The sequence below is a fragment of the Coffea arabica genome, chromosome 2c (assembly GCF_036785885.1).
Source record: "Coffea arabica cultivar ET-39 chromosome 2c, Coffea Arabica ET-39 HiFi, whole genome shotgun sequence".
NCBI classification, from domain to species: Eukaryota; Viridiplantae; Streptophyta; class Magnoliopsida; order Gentianales; family Rubiaceae; genus Coffea; species Coffea arabica.
In genome coordinates this window covers 29,843,919-29,860,780 of record NC_092312.1, presented here as the reverse complement: position 1 = coordinate 29,860,780, position 16,862 = coordinate 29,843,919, and the positions used below count along the sequence as shown (strand labels likewise).

General features: G+C 33.2%; 1 protein-coding gene across 1 annotated transcript; it reads left to right on the top strand.

Annotated features, from left to right (window-relative positions):
• The first annotated feature begins 1,319 nt into the window (after positions 1-1,319).
• On the top strand, positions 1,320-8,807 carry LOC113727163 (serine carboxypeptidase-like 40). Its single transcript, XM_027251174.2, has 8 exons — positions 1,320-1,760; positions 4,196-4,303; positions 4,408-4,682; positions 6,136-6,393; positions 6,915-7,033; positions 7,138-7,230; positions 8,168-8,273; positions 8,530-8,807. Exons 1-8 carry the CDS (start codon positions 1,391-1,393, stop codon positions 8,674-8,676), a joined length of 1,476 nt encoding a protein of 491 aa, XP_027106975.1. The 5' UTR covers positions 1,320-1,390; the 3' UTR covers positions 8,677-8,807.
• Positions 8,808-16,862: the final 8,055 nt, after the last annotated feature.

Genomic DNA, 16,862 nt, shown 5'->3' with positions numbered 1-16,862 from the left:
GTAAGATTCAACGATAAGATTTCACTAATGATACAAATATTCAAAATATAAGGACGAGAAAATGCTTATTTTAACTCAATTAACATGTATGGATCAACTTGAACAATATTTGGATATATCTTATCATATCTATTATAAATATGTATAAGCAAATCTGCTCCATATAGACACATACAGCAACACATGAACAGTTGTAGAATCTAATACATTTGTTACAAAGATGTACAAGTAATTAACAATAAATTACAATCTATTGAAAACTATTACATCGTTTAGTGCTATCATTCTTGCCCTTCTCCCCTGAAACAAAAGCAACTGCCTCTTTGTTGCTCCATAAATAAATAAATATAGGGACAAAACTAAGGGGGATAAAAATTAAATTTTCTTTTATTTTAAAATTAAAAATGTTCAAAAGCACTTTTTATAAATTTAAAATCTTTTCCCTGCAAAAAACCTAAAATATTTAAGGTTTTATATTTAAGGTTAGGTATATTAAATTTCGCTACCTTAAGATACATATGTGTGTGTATGCATGCATGCATCTGTGCGGGTGTGTAAGTATATATACAAAGTCATTTATAAAATCCTAAAACTCGATTATAGATGAAATATATAGAATTCAGAACATGTATTCTTAAAGCAAAGCAAGAAAGAAATTTTTGTGAAATTTTTGTTTATAACGCATAAGATACATATTTATATGTTGTAATATTCATGAAGTATAATAAGAAAAAAGTTATGTGTTTTATATTTTTATTTGAAGAAACTGGTTTTCAAAGTATTTGAAAATTTTGAATTTTTTATTATTTAATTGTTCGGGAGAAGAAGGAGAGTCTTTTACTCATCATATGGACGCTGACGAAAAATGGTGTGTGTGTGTTTCTTTGCGTTGGTGGAAAGAAAAAGGAAAGTAGGGCGAGGAGTGTCAAATTGATTTGATTTAATACAAGTTTTCTCAACCCTCTAAACCTTTGAACCAAAATTAACAAGCTTCAGGGACTTTGTCTCTTTTTGGCTTTGTTCAAAGCAATCACCGATGAAAGACTTTGGTGGCTCAATCGCTTAGGTTTTCTTTTTCTTTTTCCCCAGATCGTGAGTAGTTAACTCAAAAGTGATGGTAATTGAATTAGACCAGCCGGTTAATTTTGGTTCAAAGTTTTAGAGGATAGAGAAAATTTGTGTTAAATCAAATCAATTTGAATTATTAAAAAATTAAAATACAAATAATAACAGGATACTTGGCGCAATATTAGAGGTAGCATTGGATTGGCATTCAAAATATGTCACCTAGGATCCCAAGTGGTTGTTATACACCTTCCTAAATTTCTTATATATACGCAAAGTTCAGACTCGAAGGTAGTATAGTTCAAAAAGCAAGAATACTCCAAAGATGGAGATCAAGAAAACCCAAATTCTTCTTCTCTCAACTCTCTTGCTTTCATCTTTGGCTCTCAAGATCCTTGGGAAGAGCCACAGGGAAGCTGACCATCAACTTTTCATGGCCAAATTGAAGCCTAATTCTAACATTGACAAATCCCACTTCACACCATTTGAGAATCCACCTGAGCCTATGCAAGATGGGCTGAAAGAGAAGGATATCATTCAGGAATTGCCCGGACAACCCCCCGTTATTTTCAAACAGTATGGTGGATATGTCACCATCAATGCCACTGCCGGCAGTGCCTTCTATTATTACTTCACCGAAGCACAGGATCCCAAGAAAGCTCAAGATTTGCCCCTGCTGCTTTGGCTCAATGGAGGTATTTATATGTACTTTAAACTAACTTCGATCTTCTTGAGTTTCCTTTCCCTTTTTTTCCCTGTCTACTCTTCAGTTTGTGAACTTGCTTGTTTACAAAATTGCCTTTTACATCAGGTAATTTTCGTTGTGTCCAGAATTACATGACAAAAATGCAACGACTAACAGTCAGTTTTTGCTACGTTTTTTGAACGCTACATTGACAATTATTGGTGCCAGCACAGCTGTATAGGACCTGATTTTGATGTTTCGTATGCGGTTTATGCATGTTGCCTATGAGCTGTGAGGTTGTTCTGTTTTTTCTAGTAAGTTGAGTCTTCTTTCTTAATGATTAAGGAAGTCTAGTAATCCCACCTAATCAATGGAAAATTGAGTTTCTTTTCGGGCGGTTTTCTGCAGTGTTTGGATTAAGGGGAAGGAAAAAGAAGGAAAAGAAAGGATAAGGAAAGAGTAGATAAAAGTGGATTGGTCCATGTGTCCAAAGTAAGGAGAGATGTGTAAATTGAGCAAGTAAAAGTAATTTAATTTATTCGGTTTTTTGGTTTAATGGATGCGCAGTCATATGTAAATTAGGCAAGTTAAAGTGATTCAATTCAATTGGTGGTGCGGGAGGTCAAGAGTTCGAATCTCGTCTCCTATAAAATTTGTCACAATATGTAACGGTTTTCATTGACCAGTTTCGATGGAATTTCTACTTACATCGAGTCCCCTCCCTCTCCCCCTAGAATAGGTTAGTTTAGATTATAAAAATTCTGTCGTATCGACAAAAAAAAAAAAAAAAAATTCAATTCATTAGGTTATTCTAACAAGTGCCGATTGTTGTACACTTAAAATCATATAAGTCATATCCAACTTATCATATAAATGCATATGTTAACAATTATTGTCCTTCCTTATATTTTCATAAATTTATAATTTAACTTTGTCTTTTCAAAGTATCAATAACTAAAGTCCACTTAACCAGTGTCCACAAACTAAATGTAAAATAAACAAGTAAGCCCAACATCTACCTTTCCCCTTAAAAAATTAAAGAAGACCAAATCCTTCCTATTCCCCTCAATCCAAATGATGCCATATGTAAATGGTATGCTTTTTCTTTGTTATACGACACTTGTAAGTCTTTTCTACTCGAGTCCATGATTCATACGCCAATGGACATAAGAAATCGCATGAAAAATATTAAGAAACTTTTTCATTTGCTTAACTATGACATCTACTAAATCCATTTAAATATCATTTAAGTTTCTTGATTAATTTAATTATCTATTTCAGGGTAATCATCCATTTTAATAAACTATACTCATTCTGTAACACTACTAGTTCATATTGTGCTCAGAATGACGAGGCATGGATGTCGATTTGGTTTAATAAGACCCCAAAAAGAGATAAAATCATTTGTCAAAAGTCTTTCTTTTTCTTCTTTCTATATATAAGTAATCAGTCACAAGTAGTAAGCCAAAAGAGCAACGTACCCCACAACTCCTTGAAACTATTTCGGTCTTAAAAGTTTTGGTTCCTCATCCATTTGTTGACTTAAGTCTCCCATTGAACTCCAGTTCCACCACCCACCCGCCCCCCTTCAAAAAAAAAAAAAGAAAACAAAACAAAAAAAGTATAAAATTTTGGCACTTCCATCAATTCTAATGAGTAGAGTAGATGGAATGAGGGTCATTTTAGTGTTAATTCACGAACACTTGATAATCTACATGAAATCCTTCTGAGTTTTTCAGTTTTCCAAGATCAGAAATTAGTAGTAGGGTCTAAAGTGTCATTTGAATAAGGGCGCACTTTGAGATGACAAGGTGGACTAACCGACAAAGTGCATCTAATCTTAAACTCGTTTTAGAGTTCACACCCTGTTCAGGATTCTAATTCAATCAAAATCAAGAGAAATAATCACATATTGACCCAAAAGGGATGCCTACTTTAAAATATTATGTTTTCTAATAAATATTATAAAAACTTTAAATTAATTTACATACTCATTCAAACACTCAAACAAAGGAAAGGGAGGAGGAATGGAGCAAGAAGAGGAGGAGGGAGGAGGGAGGAGGAGGAGAGGGAGAGAGAGGAGGGGAGAGGAGGTGGTGGCAGATGTGTTGGCCTGCAGTGGTGGCTAGAGCAGCGACGGTAGCAAGGAGGAAGAAGGAGAGAAAAGAAAGGGGAAAAAGGAAAAGTAAAAGCAAAATATTTTTTTTTCAATTTTTTGACAAAAGTATTTTTTATAAATTTTATAATAAATTACAGTAAAATTTTATTCAAACACTTAAATATACACCATCCAAACGGACCCTTTAATTAAATAAAAATTAAACACCTCAAATAACTCGTCATCGGCAGGATATGTAGAACCGTCAATTCAACGCGGCATAGGCTTTGATGTGTAATGCATTCAATTCAATATGAAATTTTCCCAATTTGTCACTTTCGAAACAGGTCCTGGCTGTTCTTCACTTGGCTATGGGGCAATGCAAGAACTTGGACCATTCAGGGTTGGTAGCGACGGCAAAACACTGTACAAGAATCAATATGCCTGGAATCATGGTGTGGAATTTTCTCTTGAAATTTTACTTCGTTTTGTCTTTCAAATAAAAGATATTGATGTTTAGGTACTTAATAAATTTTCAATTAATTTGTCCTCCCAACAGTTGCCAATGTTCTGTTCCTAGAATCTCCAGCAGGGGTTGGATTTTCATACTCCAACACAACATCAGATTTTGAGAATTGTGGGGATACAAAAACTGCTGCAGACAATTACATTTTCTTACTAAATTGGCTTGAGAGGTTTCCTGAGTACAAAAATAGGGATTTTTACATAGCTGGAGAGAGCTACGCTGGCCATTATGTGCCTCAATTAGCACATAATATTGTTTACCATAACAAGAAGGCCAACAAGACAATCATTAATCTCAGAGGAATTCTGGTACGTCTCTCCACTTCCATCATTGGTTTAAACTTGATTTTTGTCGACAAAGAAAAGGAATTTTTGTTCAACTGTGGGCCTAACTTATCCTCCTCAAAGTGGAGACATCACTAGAGACTTTGGAGAAAAAGCATCCTCGTAATGTGAAACATGATAAGAATATTCTAAGGCCCAAAGCTTTTCCTCCCACTTGTTCGTCAATCATCATATAGCTACTCTTACTGTTTTAAACCTTTTTTCTTGAATGACAGAATTTATATGTTGTATTAAGAGTTTGTTCTCAAATCTAAAGGACTCACTTTGCTGCTTCTGAATTTTAGCTTATTCCCATGACAAAAAAAAAAAAAAAAAAAAAAAAGCTAAAGGCATATTTTGAAATCCAATTGACCACATCAACTTGGGTTTCATTAGCGGAGCCATACACAAGTAAGTGGGGTCAATGGACCCCACTCAACTTTGAAAAATTAGTTCTTAGGCCTAGGAAATTTAGAAAATTTTAAAGTTGCATCTTATTTGATCCCACTACATTTTATCAAATTCTCTTTCCTATATACAATGATCCCAAAAAATTGAAAATTCATAATTCTTACCATCACAATAATTTTGAATTTATTTCAAATTATCTATGAAAGTTAGTTCAATAATAAATTCATCTAAAATTTCCAAACACAGGGGGTGAACTTTCTTGAGTGGAGTGAGAAAACCAATTCTTCAAATCATTTTTTTTTCAAACTTCAAAGTGTGCAGAAACAAGAATTATTCAAGTGGATGGTAAACTTTTTATTTATAGTATGAAATTAAGTTATTATGATTTTTATTTATAATAAGGTAAAGATAAATTTTATAAAAGAAACCTGTAGAATATCAAGTTGACAGTGATTCTCAGATTATTTTAAAAAATTCAAGAGGCTCAATTACTTACACTAAGAAAAGATGTATTTAACAAAATTGATAATGAATTGATTTTATAACATTTTTTTTAAAAAAAAAGTACTCGTAGGGTACAATTATAATCTGTATATAATATTAGTAGTTTTTATTTTTTAAAAAATAAATTCTACTGTACGAAAATTTGACACCACTTACTGTGGGGTCTTAGCCCCACTCCTGGTTAGGCAATCTCTTTCGTCTTGTACCCCATTGAAAACAAGACACTGAATATTACTTTTTGATTTGTTATACATTGCATAGACATCTTGGAAACAGCTTCATGGAGGACCATATACAAGTTGAGTGGCATTGAGGAGGGACCCTTATAATCAAACTTCCACTTTCTGGGGAAGAAATTCAATAATTAGTTGTACAATATTCTAACCATATGCCAGCTCGTGAATGTGACTGCTGTGAATAATTACATATAATTATTGCAAATGAAAGAGCTGTTAAATGCTAGTTACTATGTTAACTTGTATATGGAACTGGATTAAACTTTCTCTTCTGTGCCAAAATGCAGATTGGAAATGCAGCCATCAATGATGAGACAGATAACAACGGCATGATTGATTTCTTTGCAAGCCATGCTTTGATTTCCCTTGAATCTTCAAGAGATATCCACAAATATTGTAATTTCTCAGCGGATGCCGAAACATCAGATGAGTGCATTAAAAGCGTACAAGAAGCTGGCAACATGGTTGGAACTATTGACATCTACAATATCTATTATCCTATGTGCTTGCACTCTAATCTGACCAGCATCCCTAAGCCGTTTTCGGTGAGTTTTCTTTTCTGCTTTTGGTATTGGACACTTTTGTTTTCGGGACTTTTTGGAAGTGATTCGACTATATTATACAACAGGACTGGTTAGTGGCATTTCTGAACTACTTTGGTTGCACCCAAAAAAGATTTGTTGGCTTTATTGCCAAAACTCAAATTGTGATGTCACTGAAATTTATTTTTAATAAAATTCCAAGATTGTCCTACTCAAGCCAAAGCAAATATCATAACAAATAGACCTGAAAGGGTAGTCTTGTCATTCATGTGGTAAAATATTTCAAGAAAACCAATATCATTTGCTCAAAGATTGTTCTATCCACAAACCAACACCACATTCAGCAGGTTCTTAGCTAGTGGTATGTGGCTAAGTAGTCATAAATTCCTTTTTCCAGAACCCAAAAAAGGAAAAAAGGGGGAAATATTTAATAAAATTATTTCTGGTTAAAAGAAAAGGTTAAAAAAATAATTTCATGTCATAAAATATTTCGACATCTTAATTTTTTTTAATGTGATGTACAGATAATGGAGATCGATCCATGCAGTGAATATTATGTTCAGTCATACTTTAATCTTCCTGAAGTACAAGAGGCAATGCATGCCAATTTCACCAAATTACACTACAATTGGGAATCGTGCAGGTTTTGTATCTTTTTGCTTTTTTTTTTTTTTTCTAATTATGTCTTTTTACGAAATTTTGATTGGTCCGATTCTTCCTACTAAATAAATGAATAAAAAATTGCAGTGACGTTATTCAACACTGGGGAGACAGTTCATCAACAGTTCTTCCTCTTATTAAAGATTTGATGGAGAATGGTATCCGAGTGTGGACATTCAGGTAATTTGCTCGTATATTACATTCAGATGAACAGAGATTACAATTATACACACAAATACACACTTACCTTCACGCACACATATAGGTATACATACATACACACATATACATACAAATATATTCATACATACATATATACATATATATATATATATAAATAGGATAAATCTTTTATACATTAACAGTGTATATACTACCGAATTTAAATGTATATCACATATGTAAAATTTGATATTTAAATTTAAATTTCAATGATGTGGTATTTATTAAATTCCGTCAATGTATATATTGATAGTGTGAAAAAGATTTATTTATACACATGCCGTGCGTACATAAAGGGCATGTCACAAGGAGACAAAGATATTTATAAAGTGGGGTGGGGGTAGGCTTGAAAACAGAAGTTTGACTGCATCCTTTCTCTTCGTGAACAAATTATTTGTTCAATTTTGGTATCAACTGCCAATGACCCAATCATTTATCAAGAGTCATTTCTATAGTTAAATAACTTATTGGACACATTACTATTATTAAAACTTCTATAGTCCACAAGATACATGATGTAACGTATCTTTTTGTAGAGTACTCCCTCCACCAACCTTGTCCCACCTTTCTTTTCTTTTCTTTTCTTTTTTTTTTAAATTCACTTCCTATTAATATCACGCCTTAAATTTACATTTTTGCCTTAAACAATTAAAAGTTTTGTAATGATAATATCTTTGGCATAATGCATCCATATATTTTAAATTAGTTATTGATATCACTTTATGAAGTATAAGTTCTTCAAACCTGGCCTGGCCAATTCCCACAATAATGGTCATTTTTTGCTTACGTATCGATTTTGAAGGATTTGCATTCTTGCTTTTCCATTGTCTCTATTACATTGTACATCAAAATAACCTTTGGTGCTACTCTTTTTTTTTTTTTTTTTTTTCAACAGTGGTGATGTAGATGGAAGGGTGCCAGTCACTGGAACACAATATTCCTTAGAAACCATGAATATTACAGCTTTAAATTCTTGGCGTCCTTGGTATCGTGATGGGGAGGTTAGCATTTTATCATTCAACCAATACTTAGACTTTGGTTCTTACCCAAAAAAAAAAAAGAAAAAAATGCTTCAATAAGTATTTTTTTTATATATATATTTTGGTCTTCTAGGATCCACCTATTGAAGACCCTAATGGGTAGCAATAGTATTGATATATTACCACATATTAAGAATCTTATTTTTTAAATTGTAATAATAATCTTGACTTATTGTCACATATACTGATTTTTTTTTCTTTTCATTTTGGTCATTAGGTTGGTGGATATGTTCAAGATTACAAGAATAATTTGACATTTGCAACAGTTAGAGGCGCTGGTCACCAAGTACCAAGTTACAAACCTGATCGAGGTCTTTCACTAGTTTCAAATTTTGTAACAGGGACTCCACTCCCTGAAAAATGATTATACAATATAGATAATAGATTATCACAAAACTCTTTCATTGGGGACTTAACTCAATGTGTTTCTTTTTCATTGACCCAAAATTCTAGTCATGGCAAAAGTACACAACTTGCTCGTCATGTTTTGGTTCATTTAGTGTTTCATCCTTTTTTTTTTTTTTTTTACTTTATTAGCAATTTACTCTACAAAAAGCAGTGGGGATTATACATTGCAAAGTTGTTAAGATTTTCTTTTCTTTTGTCATTCTAAAACTTGGATTTGATTTCCGCATTGCACATCGCACCATCCCCTTCTTTGATTACAAGAACATGAAAAGAAAAAAAATTAAAAGTTATTTGCAATGAGTTTGACCAAAAACTAACTTGTGAAGCCTTTTCAACACTAAGCATGAATGCCAAAATTAAAACGAGAATTTAGTTGGAAGAACCACTTCAATACATATCATTGACAAATCCAAACTTAAACATACGAAGATCAAATAACCAATTTTTCAATTTAAAAAAAAAATTTGTGTTATATGTGGCAATTTTAGTTAGAGAATATATATTCCATGTAAAATAATGTATAGATAAATAGTAATGTTTAATTGAATTAAAAAGTTTCTTTCACCAGAACTAAGGTCCAGTCAAATTGTATGAATGGGGCCCACCACATCTCTTGAAGCAGCCAAATAGAATTTGATCCTTATGATTAATTGTGGCCCCGTCCCAGTCAAAGATTTGAATGGCATAATTAAGTGATCTAAATTCTTGTCCAAGCCTATATTGGAGTTAAGGTCAGGATTTGCTACCGCCAAGATTAGCTTTCCAACTCTGTCTTCAAGTTCAAGATTAGCCACCGTCTTTAGCAAAATCTGCAGGAGGGTTTATCCTTGAGGGAGATTGGCAAAACACCAGATTGAGAACTTTGAGCTAGATGATTTCATACTCTACTATTATGATTGAGGAGGTCATTTTTCACTTGCAAAGTTCAATTTTGGAGATTTCTTGAACTTTCAGAAATAAGAATGTGGTTCCTCTTCTTTCAGTTAAGTTTATTTTATCAATTTCTGATTCATGTATTTTGAATGATTCTCCACCTACTTTTGTTGTTTCTAATCCTGCATTTGGAGTATTCAATTAATAAAATTTGCATATTTTTTCTTGTTAATGTACATTATTTTACAGAACCACTAGTTATTTACCCGTGCATTTGCACAAGCACTTTTTATCTTTTTTTTCCCTCGTTTTCCTTTTTAATAAATATTGATATCAAAGAACTAAAATATTAAATAAAAATATTGAAGTTAAACACAATAAAAATTAATTAATTCATGACCAGGATAATCAAATTTTGCTTACTCTAATCATTAATGCACAACACAATAAATCAAGGAAAGAAAGCTTATGGAAAAAAGGTGGGAGATTCTTGTTAAACTAAAAACTAAAAACTAGGCAAGTAAATTGTAAAATATATAGATGTGGCCAAACAACAAGGCATCCACTTGGCACAATGTGAGAGTTGTGATGACTCCACTTTTCCCTAGGGTGTACCCTAGACGTTAGTGGACCGCCTACCCAACTCTCGCCGGAACTCACTCACTCACTCACATTAACTTCCGAGATAATATATAACATCTAAAGTAAAACAAATAGCAATCCCAAACTTAGAATGTACATCATTACACCTGTCTATCTCAAATATTCATACATATCCACACATAACAAAAGATTCAAGTTCTAGTCACACTTCTAACCCTAATCGAGCATTAGTACTAGCAAAATTACAAAAGTTAAAAGTCTAGACAAAATCAACCTTTCCCAGCCTCACGCCTATGCTCGCAACTCTTGTAAGGAAAATAAAACTAACGGAGTGAGTCAAAACTTAGTGAGATTCCAAATATCAAGCAAAAATCAAGTAGCAAGTTGACCACTAAATAAAGCTTAAAATTTCAAAGTGGTGAGCATAAGAGTTCATAAAAATGAGCAATAACACTTCAAATAGCAAATCATTAGATATTCAACATTTCCAAATAAAAGGATACAGTAGTTCTTGCGAGCTAACTGGGCCATAGCTTCACCAAGCAATAGTTGACACTCCGTCAACTTTTAAGTAGAGTAACCAGTTCAGTAGATTCCCACTTAACTCCAATCTCCATCCACCAATCAACCCCGCCCGAACTCCAAATAAATAGTGATGGTAATATTCGAGTATATCGAATCCAGTGGACCATATCCAAAGGACTATACAATAAACAATAAACAGTACCTATAGTTTGCCAGTTTCCTCGACCAAACCCTTACTGGCTCGATTCGACTGACTAACCAATAGGGTTAAGATCCCAGGCAGTGTTCAAGTCATACACACACACATATATATATCAAGCCAATTGTAACCAGTGTACAGTAATAAGTCACATTAGGGCAACTGCGATAAAGTACACCCTTGCCCTATCAAACAAGTTAAGTACCGTCCAATCACATTGACAAAGCAATTCATTCAAGTAATAAGTTCAAACATGTATTGGAAACACTCACCAATAGTTCACGGCTTGTCAAAATCAAGTGCAGGTTTGGACCCTTGTCCGCTCGCAAAGTTTGTGATTAATTAAAATGGCAAAATGCAAGTAAATAAGGTTTTCAAGATGCACTATCTTCGCTTAGTAATGCTAAGAGAAAATCAAGTAAATGAACTTATGCCCCTGGAGGAAGAAAACGGTTAAAATGGTTGAGTTTTAAAACCACATATATATATATATATATATATATATATATATATACACAACTCAAAAATTGGTTTGGAAGAGATCGCGACTTCCTCCTTAAAACATGTAACATGGGGAAAACTTTCAGCTTGTGCGACATCCCTAGGTTTGTCCTAAGTACCCACAAGTACCCTAGGCCCGAGCCATCCAAAAATCACAGCCCTAATTGCACTTTCGCTCAATCAAATTACACGAATCCAAATGGACAGCACCTCCCCTGTTTTTACCCATTTTTCCGCCAATTCCATGGCAACAACTTCACCATAAAACAGCCCCAAATCAGGCACAAAAGTATAGGAAACAAAGGCCTCTTATTGTAGGCCTTAAAACCACCTAAATTAAGTACATAACTATCACATAATCACCATGATATCCAAGTTGGAAATCAAAGCCCTAACTGGAAAATTTACTACCAAAGCTGGAAAATCCTATTTAGAAGCTAAAAAGTCACAATAAAGCTACCAATTATCACACAAGTCCATAACCAAACCCAATACCAACATATTATGGATAAATAACATAAATCAAAGCTGAAAAATCATAACCCTAGGCTGAAATTTCACCAAGCTTTACCAAAACTAGATTATGATCCACAAAATTCCAAGTTTCAAGTCATCTTCACCTTATTTTGCAAAAATAAGAAGGAGAAAAGAAGTTGTTCAACTTATACCTTCAACCTCTTGAAGAAAGTGAAAACAAAGGCTTTCCTCTCCAAACAACTCCACAACAAGCTTTCTTAGCTCCTTGTTGCAACCATCTATGGATTGGTTTAAGGATTGAGATTGATTTTCCTACAAAATCAAGCTAGAAAGCAAGGCAAAACTTGAAGAGTTTTCTCTCTTTTTCTCCTCTCAAGGTTCGGCCAACAAGGGAGCAAAATGAAGGAATTTTTGGTTCAAAGAAAGATATAGATGGAAGAAAGCTTCTTGGTCAAACAAGGTTTTGATCGCCGACACTTGGCGAGCCAAGATTTTCCCCCTTTTTTTTCTTTTCTTTCCTTCCTCTTGGTCAAACAATTCGGCCAGCCTAAGGGTTAAATTAGGGAAGATTAAATAAAATAAAAACAAGGATATTAGGGTAAGAAAGTATTGGTCAAGTGGTATACTCAACTGGTAACAAACGGCGCATGTCGGTTCAAGCCTACTTTCTTAATTCTCTTGTACTTTTGTTTTAACTTATGATTTACTAACTTATTTTTAGCATTTCTAATCACACACTTTCTCTTACTTAATACTCACTCTTATCTACCAAATTTAGTATACGCGTCTCACCAATTGATCACACTACCAAAATGCACAAAAATCTTAGTTTACTCTAACTATAAAAGTAAAAGTAAAACATTCAACTCTATTATTTATTACAAGTATTGAGGGAGTATATTAGTAGTAAAGGAATTATAAATTAATTTATTCAAAAGAAAAGAGGATTATAAGGAAAATATAGGTGAATTTCAAGTCCTCACAAGAGTAGCCAAATCAACAACTTATCATACAAAATATTGAACAGCAAATTATTATATCAAGAGAAATATAAAATAAAAGGAAAGAAATTTCCAAAATTTGGTAATAGTAAATTCTAATATATAATCAAGCCAAATAATAAATTACAAAACGTGATTGGAGAGAAATAAAAAAAACTATAAGTTGATTGATAAAAAGATTCAATATGGCAAAATAAATACAAATATTAATTGTTTAAAAAATAGAAAGAGAGTAAGAAAACTAAAAAACACAAATATTAAATACGTTTACAAAGTGAAAGATAGATAGTATGGTTCACTTGGCAGAATATTAGAATAGTCAAGTCACTAGTCTTCCAAAATTGGGACTAAACATGGTTCTATATGGATTAGCTGTTTTTAGAAATGTTCTTAAAAAATTTTACTATAGCGACGGTGTATGTAAAAAACTTTTATTGCAGATGTTTGGGTATTTTTGAGGATGTATTTTGAGATAGTTTTAAAATTAAAAATTTTTAGGGTATTTGTTTTGAAAAAATTGAACGCTGCCCACCACCACTGCGTTGTTCCTTCCTTATTTCTTCTCTTTTCTCCCCTCCTTCCACTTCCCTATAGGGGAGGAAGGGAATGGTGTTGCGAGCTCCCTCCCTATAGGGGAGAGAGCGAAGGGTGTTAAAGGGGTGAGCAAGGGAAACGAGGGGAAGAGAGAGGAGGTGGAGGTGGAAAGAAAGAAAAAGAGAGGAGAGGGGAGAGGGGAGGGGTAGTGGTGATGGTGGAGGTAGAGGTGGAGGAGAAGGGAAGAGAAGAGAAGTGGTGGTGGTGGTGGTGATGGCAGGTGGTGGTTGTGAGTGGAAGAAGAAAATGTGATAAAATTTTTTTTGGTGTAAATTGTATTTAAAAATGTGTGTTTTTTTGGAGTTGTTAAAGTAGACTCCACAAACAAAAATAGTTTTCGAAAAAAAAAGTGCAATCCATATGGAGCCTATTCTTATTATATGCACATATGATTAATTAGGATCAATTAGAAAGATAATATCTGGTATAAATCTTGTTTCCAAATTCATTGTGTTGTCTAAGCTAGTTGTACATTGTACTATAATTCTTATAGGTACATTGTACTATAATTCTTATAAATGTAGGCCTTTTAATAGTTGTTACAAAATTTTCAATCCCAAATTTTGTTCCCTATCCTAAATTTCCTTAACATTTCCACAAATTAAAAAAAAAATTCTTGAGCCCTTCATAGCAAATGTTGACTTCTTGAGCCATTCACAGCAAATGAGGTAACGAAAGCTCTCTCTCATCCGTATAAATCTCTAGGTCCAAACGATTTTAGTCCAATCTTTTTTCAGAAATATTGGAATATTGTTGGCCAAGATATCACCCTTTTTGTCCTATCTTTTTTGAATAATTGTGTCTTCAATGATCAAGTTAACTTTACGCATCTTGTTCTTAGTCCTAAGTGCAAAAACCCTGACCAAATATCTCAATTTAGGCCCATCTCTTTTTGCAATGTTATTTATAAACTAGCTTCGAAGGTTCTTGCTAATAGAATTAGATCCCTTTTGCCTAAAATCATTTCGAAATCTCAGTCTGCTTTCGTTCCCGGCAAGCTTATTACTGGTAATGTTTTGGTCTCATATGAACTATACCACTTTACAAAAGCTAAAACTTGGGGTAAAGATGGTCTGATGTTGCTCAAGTTAGACATGAGTAAAGCTTTTGATAGAATAGAGTGGAATTTTCTTTTAAAGGTTATGAATGCTCTTAGTTTTGACTCTCGTTTCATATCTTTAATCCATAAATGTATTTCCTCAATCACCTTTTCCTTCACACTCAATGATGTCCAAGTGGGTTCAATCACCCCTCAAAGAGGACTTAGACAAGGTGAACCTTTGTCGTCTTATCTATTTCTTATTTGCGGGGATGCTTATCTATTTCTTTCCTTGTTACACTTTTAGGGAAAATGGCCCCAATTTCATCCCTCAAATTTGTCACTGGTGCCAATTCAGTCATTAACTTTTATTCCCAACTAATTTGATACGTGAACTCCCTCAAATTTGTCACTGGTGCCAATTCAGTCATTAACTTTTATTCCCAACTAATTTGATACGTGAACTTATTTTATGGTTCCAATTAAACACCTTTGTAGCGGCGCCACCACCTAAAACTAATCTAGCTCTTAATTGACCAACTAAATACAGATATTTTGGAAACTTCACTCACGAGTTTATAATAAGTCAAGCAAATTGTGTAAAAAATCACTAGATAAAATTTTAAATTCATGTAAAATATCATCAGATGAAACTTCTCATCAGTAAACTTTTACTGTTCATGCCATAATCTCTCTTTTTTTGGGCCACCATTTAGTCATTTTCTTTTGAGGGCTGCTTTACTTGAAAATTCACACCGGAAATAAGAGCAAATGCTGCTAAGAATCGTACATCCCTATGTTATCCGTGTCATGGCCAAGCCCAATTGTTGCTTAGTAAGACCCAATGTGCAGCTAAATGCTTTGAGCCCATTACTTTTGGATCAGAGTGTAATAAGATATACATCTGAGGATCTTGTCTCAGATTATTTGAAGTTGCTTTTATTTGTTAAATTGTAATATTAATCTTGGCCTTATGATCATGTGTGTGCGCGTCTATAGTATATTTATTTATTGGTTTTGATTTTTGTGGTGGATGATGTCTAAGAATGCAAGGATAATTTAATTTAACTTTTGTAACAATTAGAGATGCTGGCCACTAGGTGCTAAATTACAAGCTTAACTGAGGTCTTTTAGTTGTTTTAGATTTTGTTGCAGGAAATTCACTCCCTAAAGAAAATGAATATTCAAATTGATAGTAGATTATTGCTGAACCACATCATTGGTATTTATTAAACTCAATTTGTTTCTTTTCTATTGACACGAAATTGTAGTCATGCCAAAAGCATACAAAAATGTCATCAACTTTTGGTTCATTTAATATTTTTTAACTTTATTAGCAATTTAAACTGCAAAACTTAGTGAGATTTATATATAGCATAGTTGTTAATATTTTCATTTCTTTTGTCATTCTTTAAAAAAAAAAAATTTTTGTCTCATTTCATATTGCACATCCCACCATCCCCTTCTTTAATTATAAGAACAGAAAAGGAAAAAAAATTAAAAATTATTTGTATTGAGCTTGCCCTATATTGGCTTGTGAAGCCTTTGCCACGCTGAGCATGAATGCCACAATTAAAATTAAATTCAATTAGAACATCCACATTTGTACATAGAAGGGTTAATGTTCTCTACATTGATAATATATAAGCAAACAGAGTTGGATGCATTTAACAAATATAAAATTTAGATTTGAAATTCAAATTATGATACGGAACCAGCCCCCTAAAGGAGTCCCATGGTGCTAGATTTTGAATTAATCGATGACCAATGCAGTCCCCGGACAATGAGATATTTACACCGAATTTTTTTTTTTCCAAATTATGATAAGTTACATTCTATTGTAAATTATTTGCCACTAATAAAGTGGTTCCATATGTTCTTAAAACCCAAGTCGTAAGAACATTTACCAGCACTTCACTTCAACTCTCAATCCTCCTCCATTTGTATGTATAAAGCACAATATTTCTCTGACTGAAAGTTATTGGAATATAACTGGTTCCATATTGGATCAGTAGAACCATATCCTTTCCCTACACAAAAAGTGAGTTTTTTTTTTTTTTAATATTCTCAGAGCTATATAAACGGATTTACCAAAACGATATGCCCTTACTTTTCATTTCTTTTCTTCCTCTAATTTCGAGCATCATTTAATACTATTAAAAGAAAAATGAAGGAATTGAGGTTTGAGAATGGTAATGGCGATATGTAAGCTAAACAGTCAAAGAAGAAAAGTGTGTCAATAAGGCTATAACCATATGAAAGTCAAAATCCTTATATTGAAAGACTAGCTATAAATACTTGAACGGTTGAACCCATCTTTGGCGTGGTTT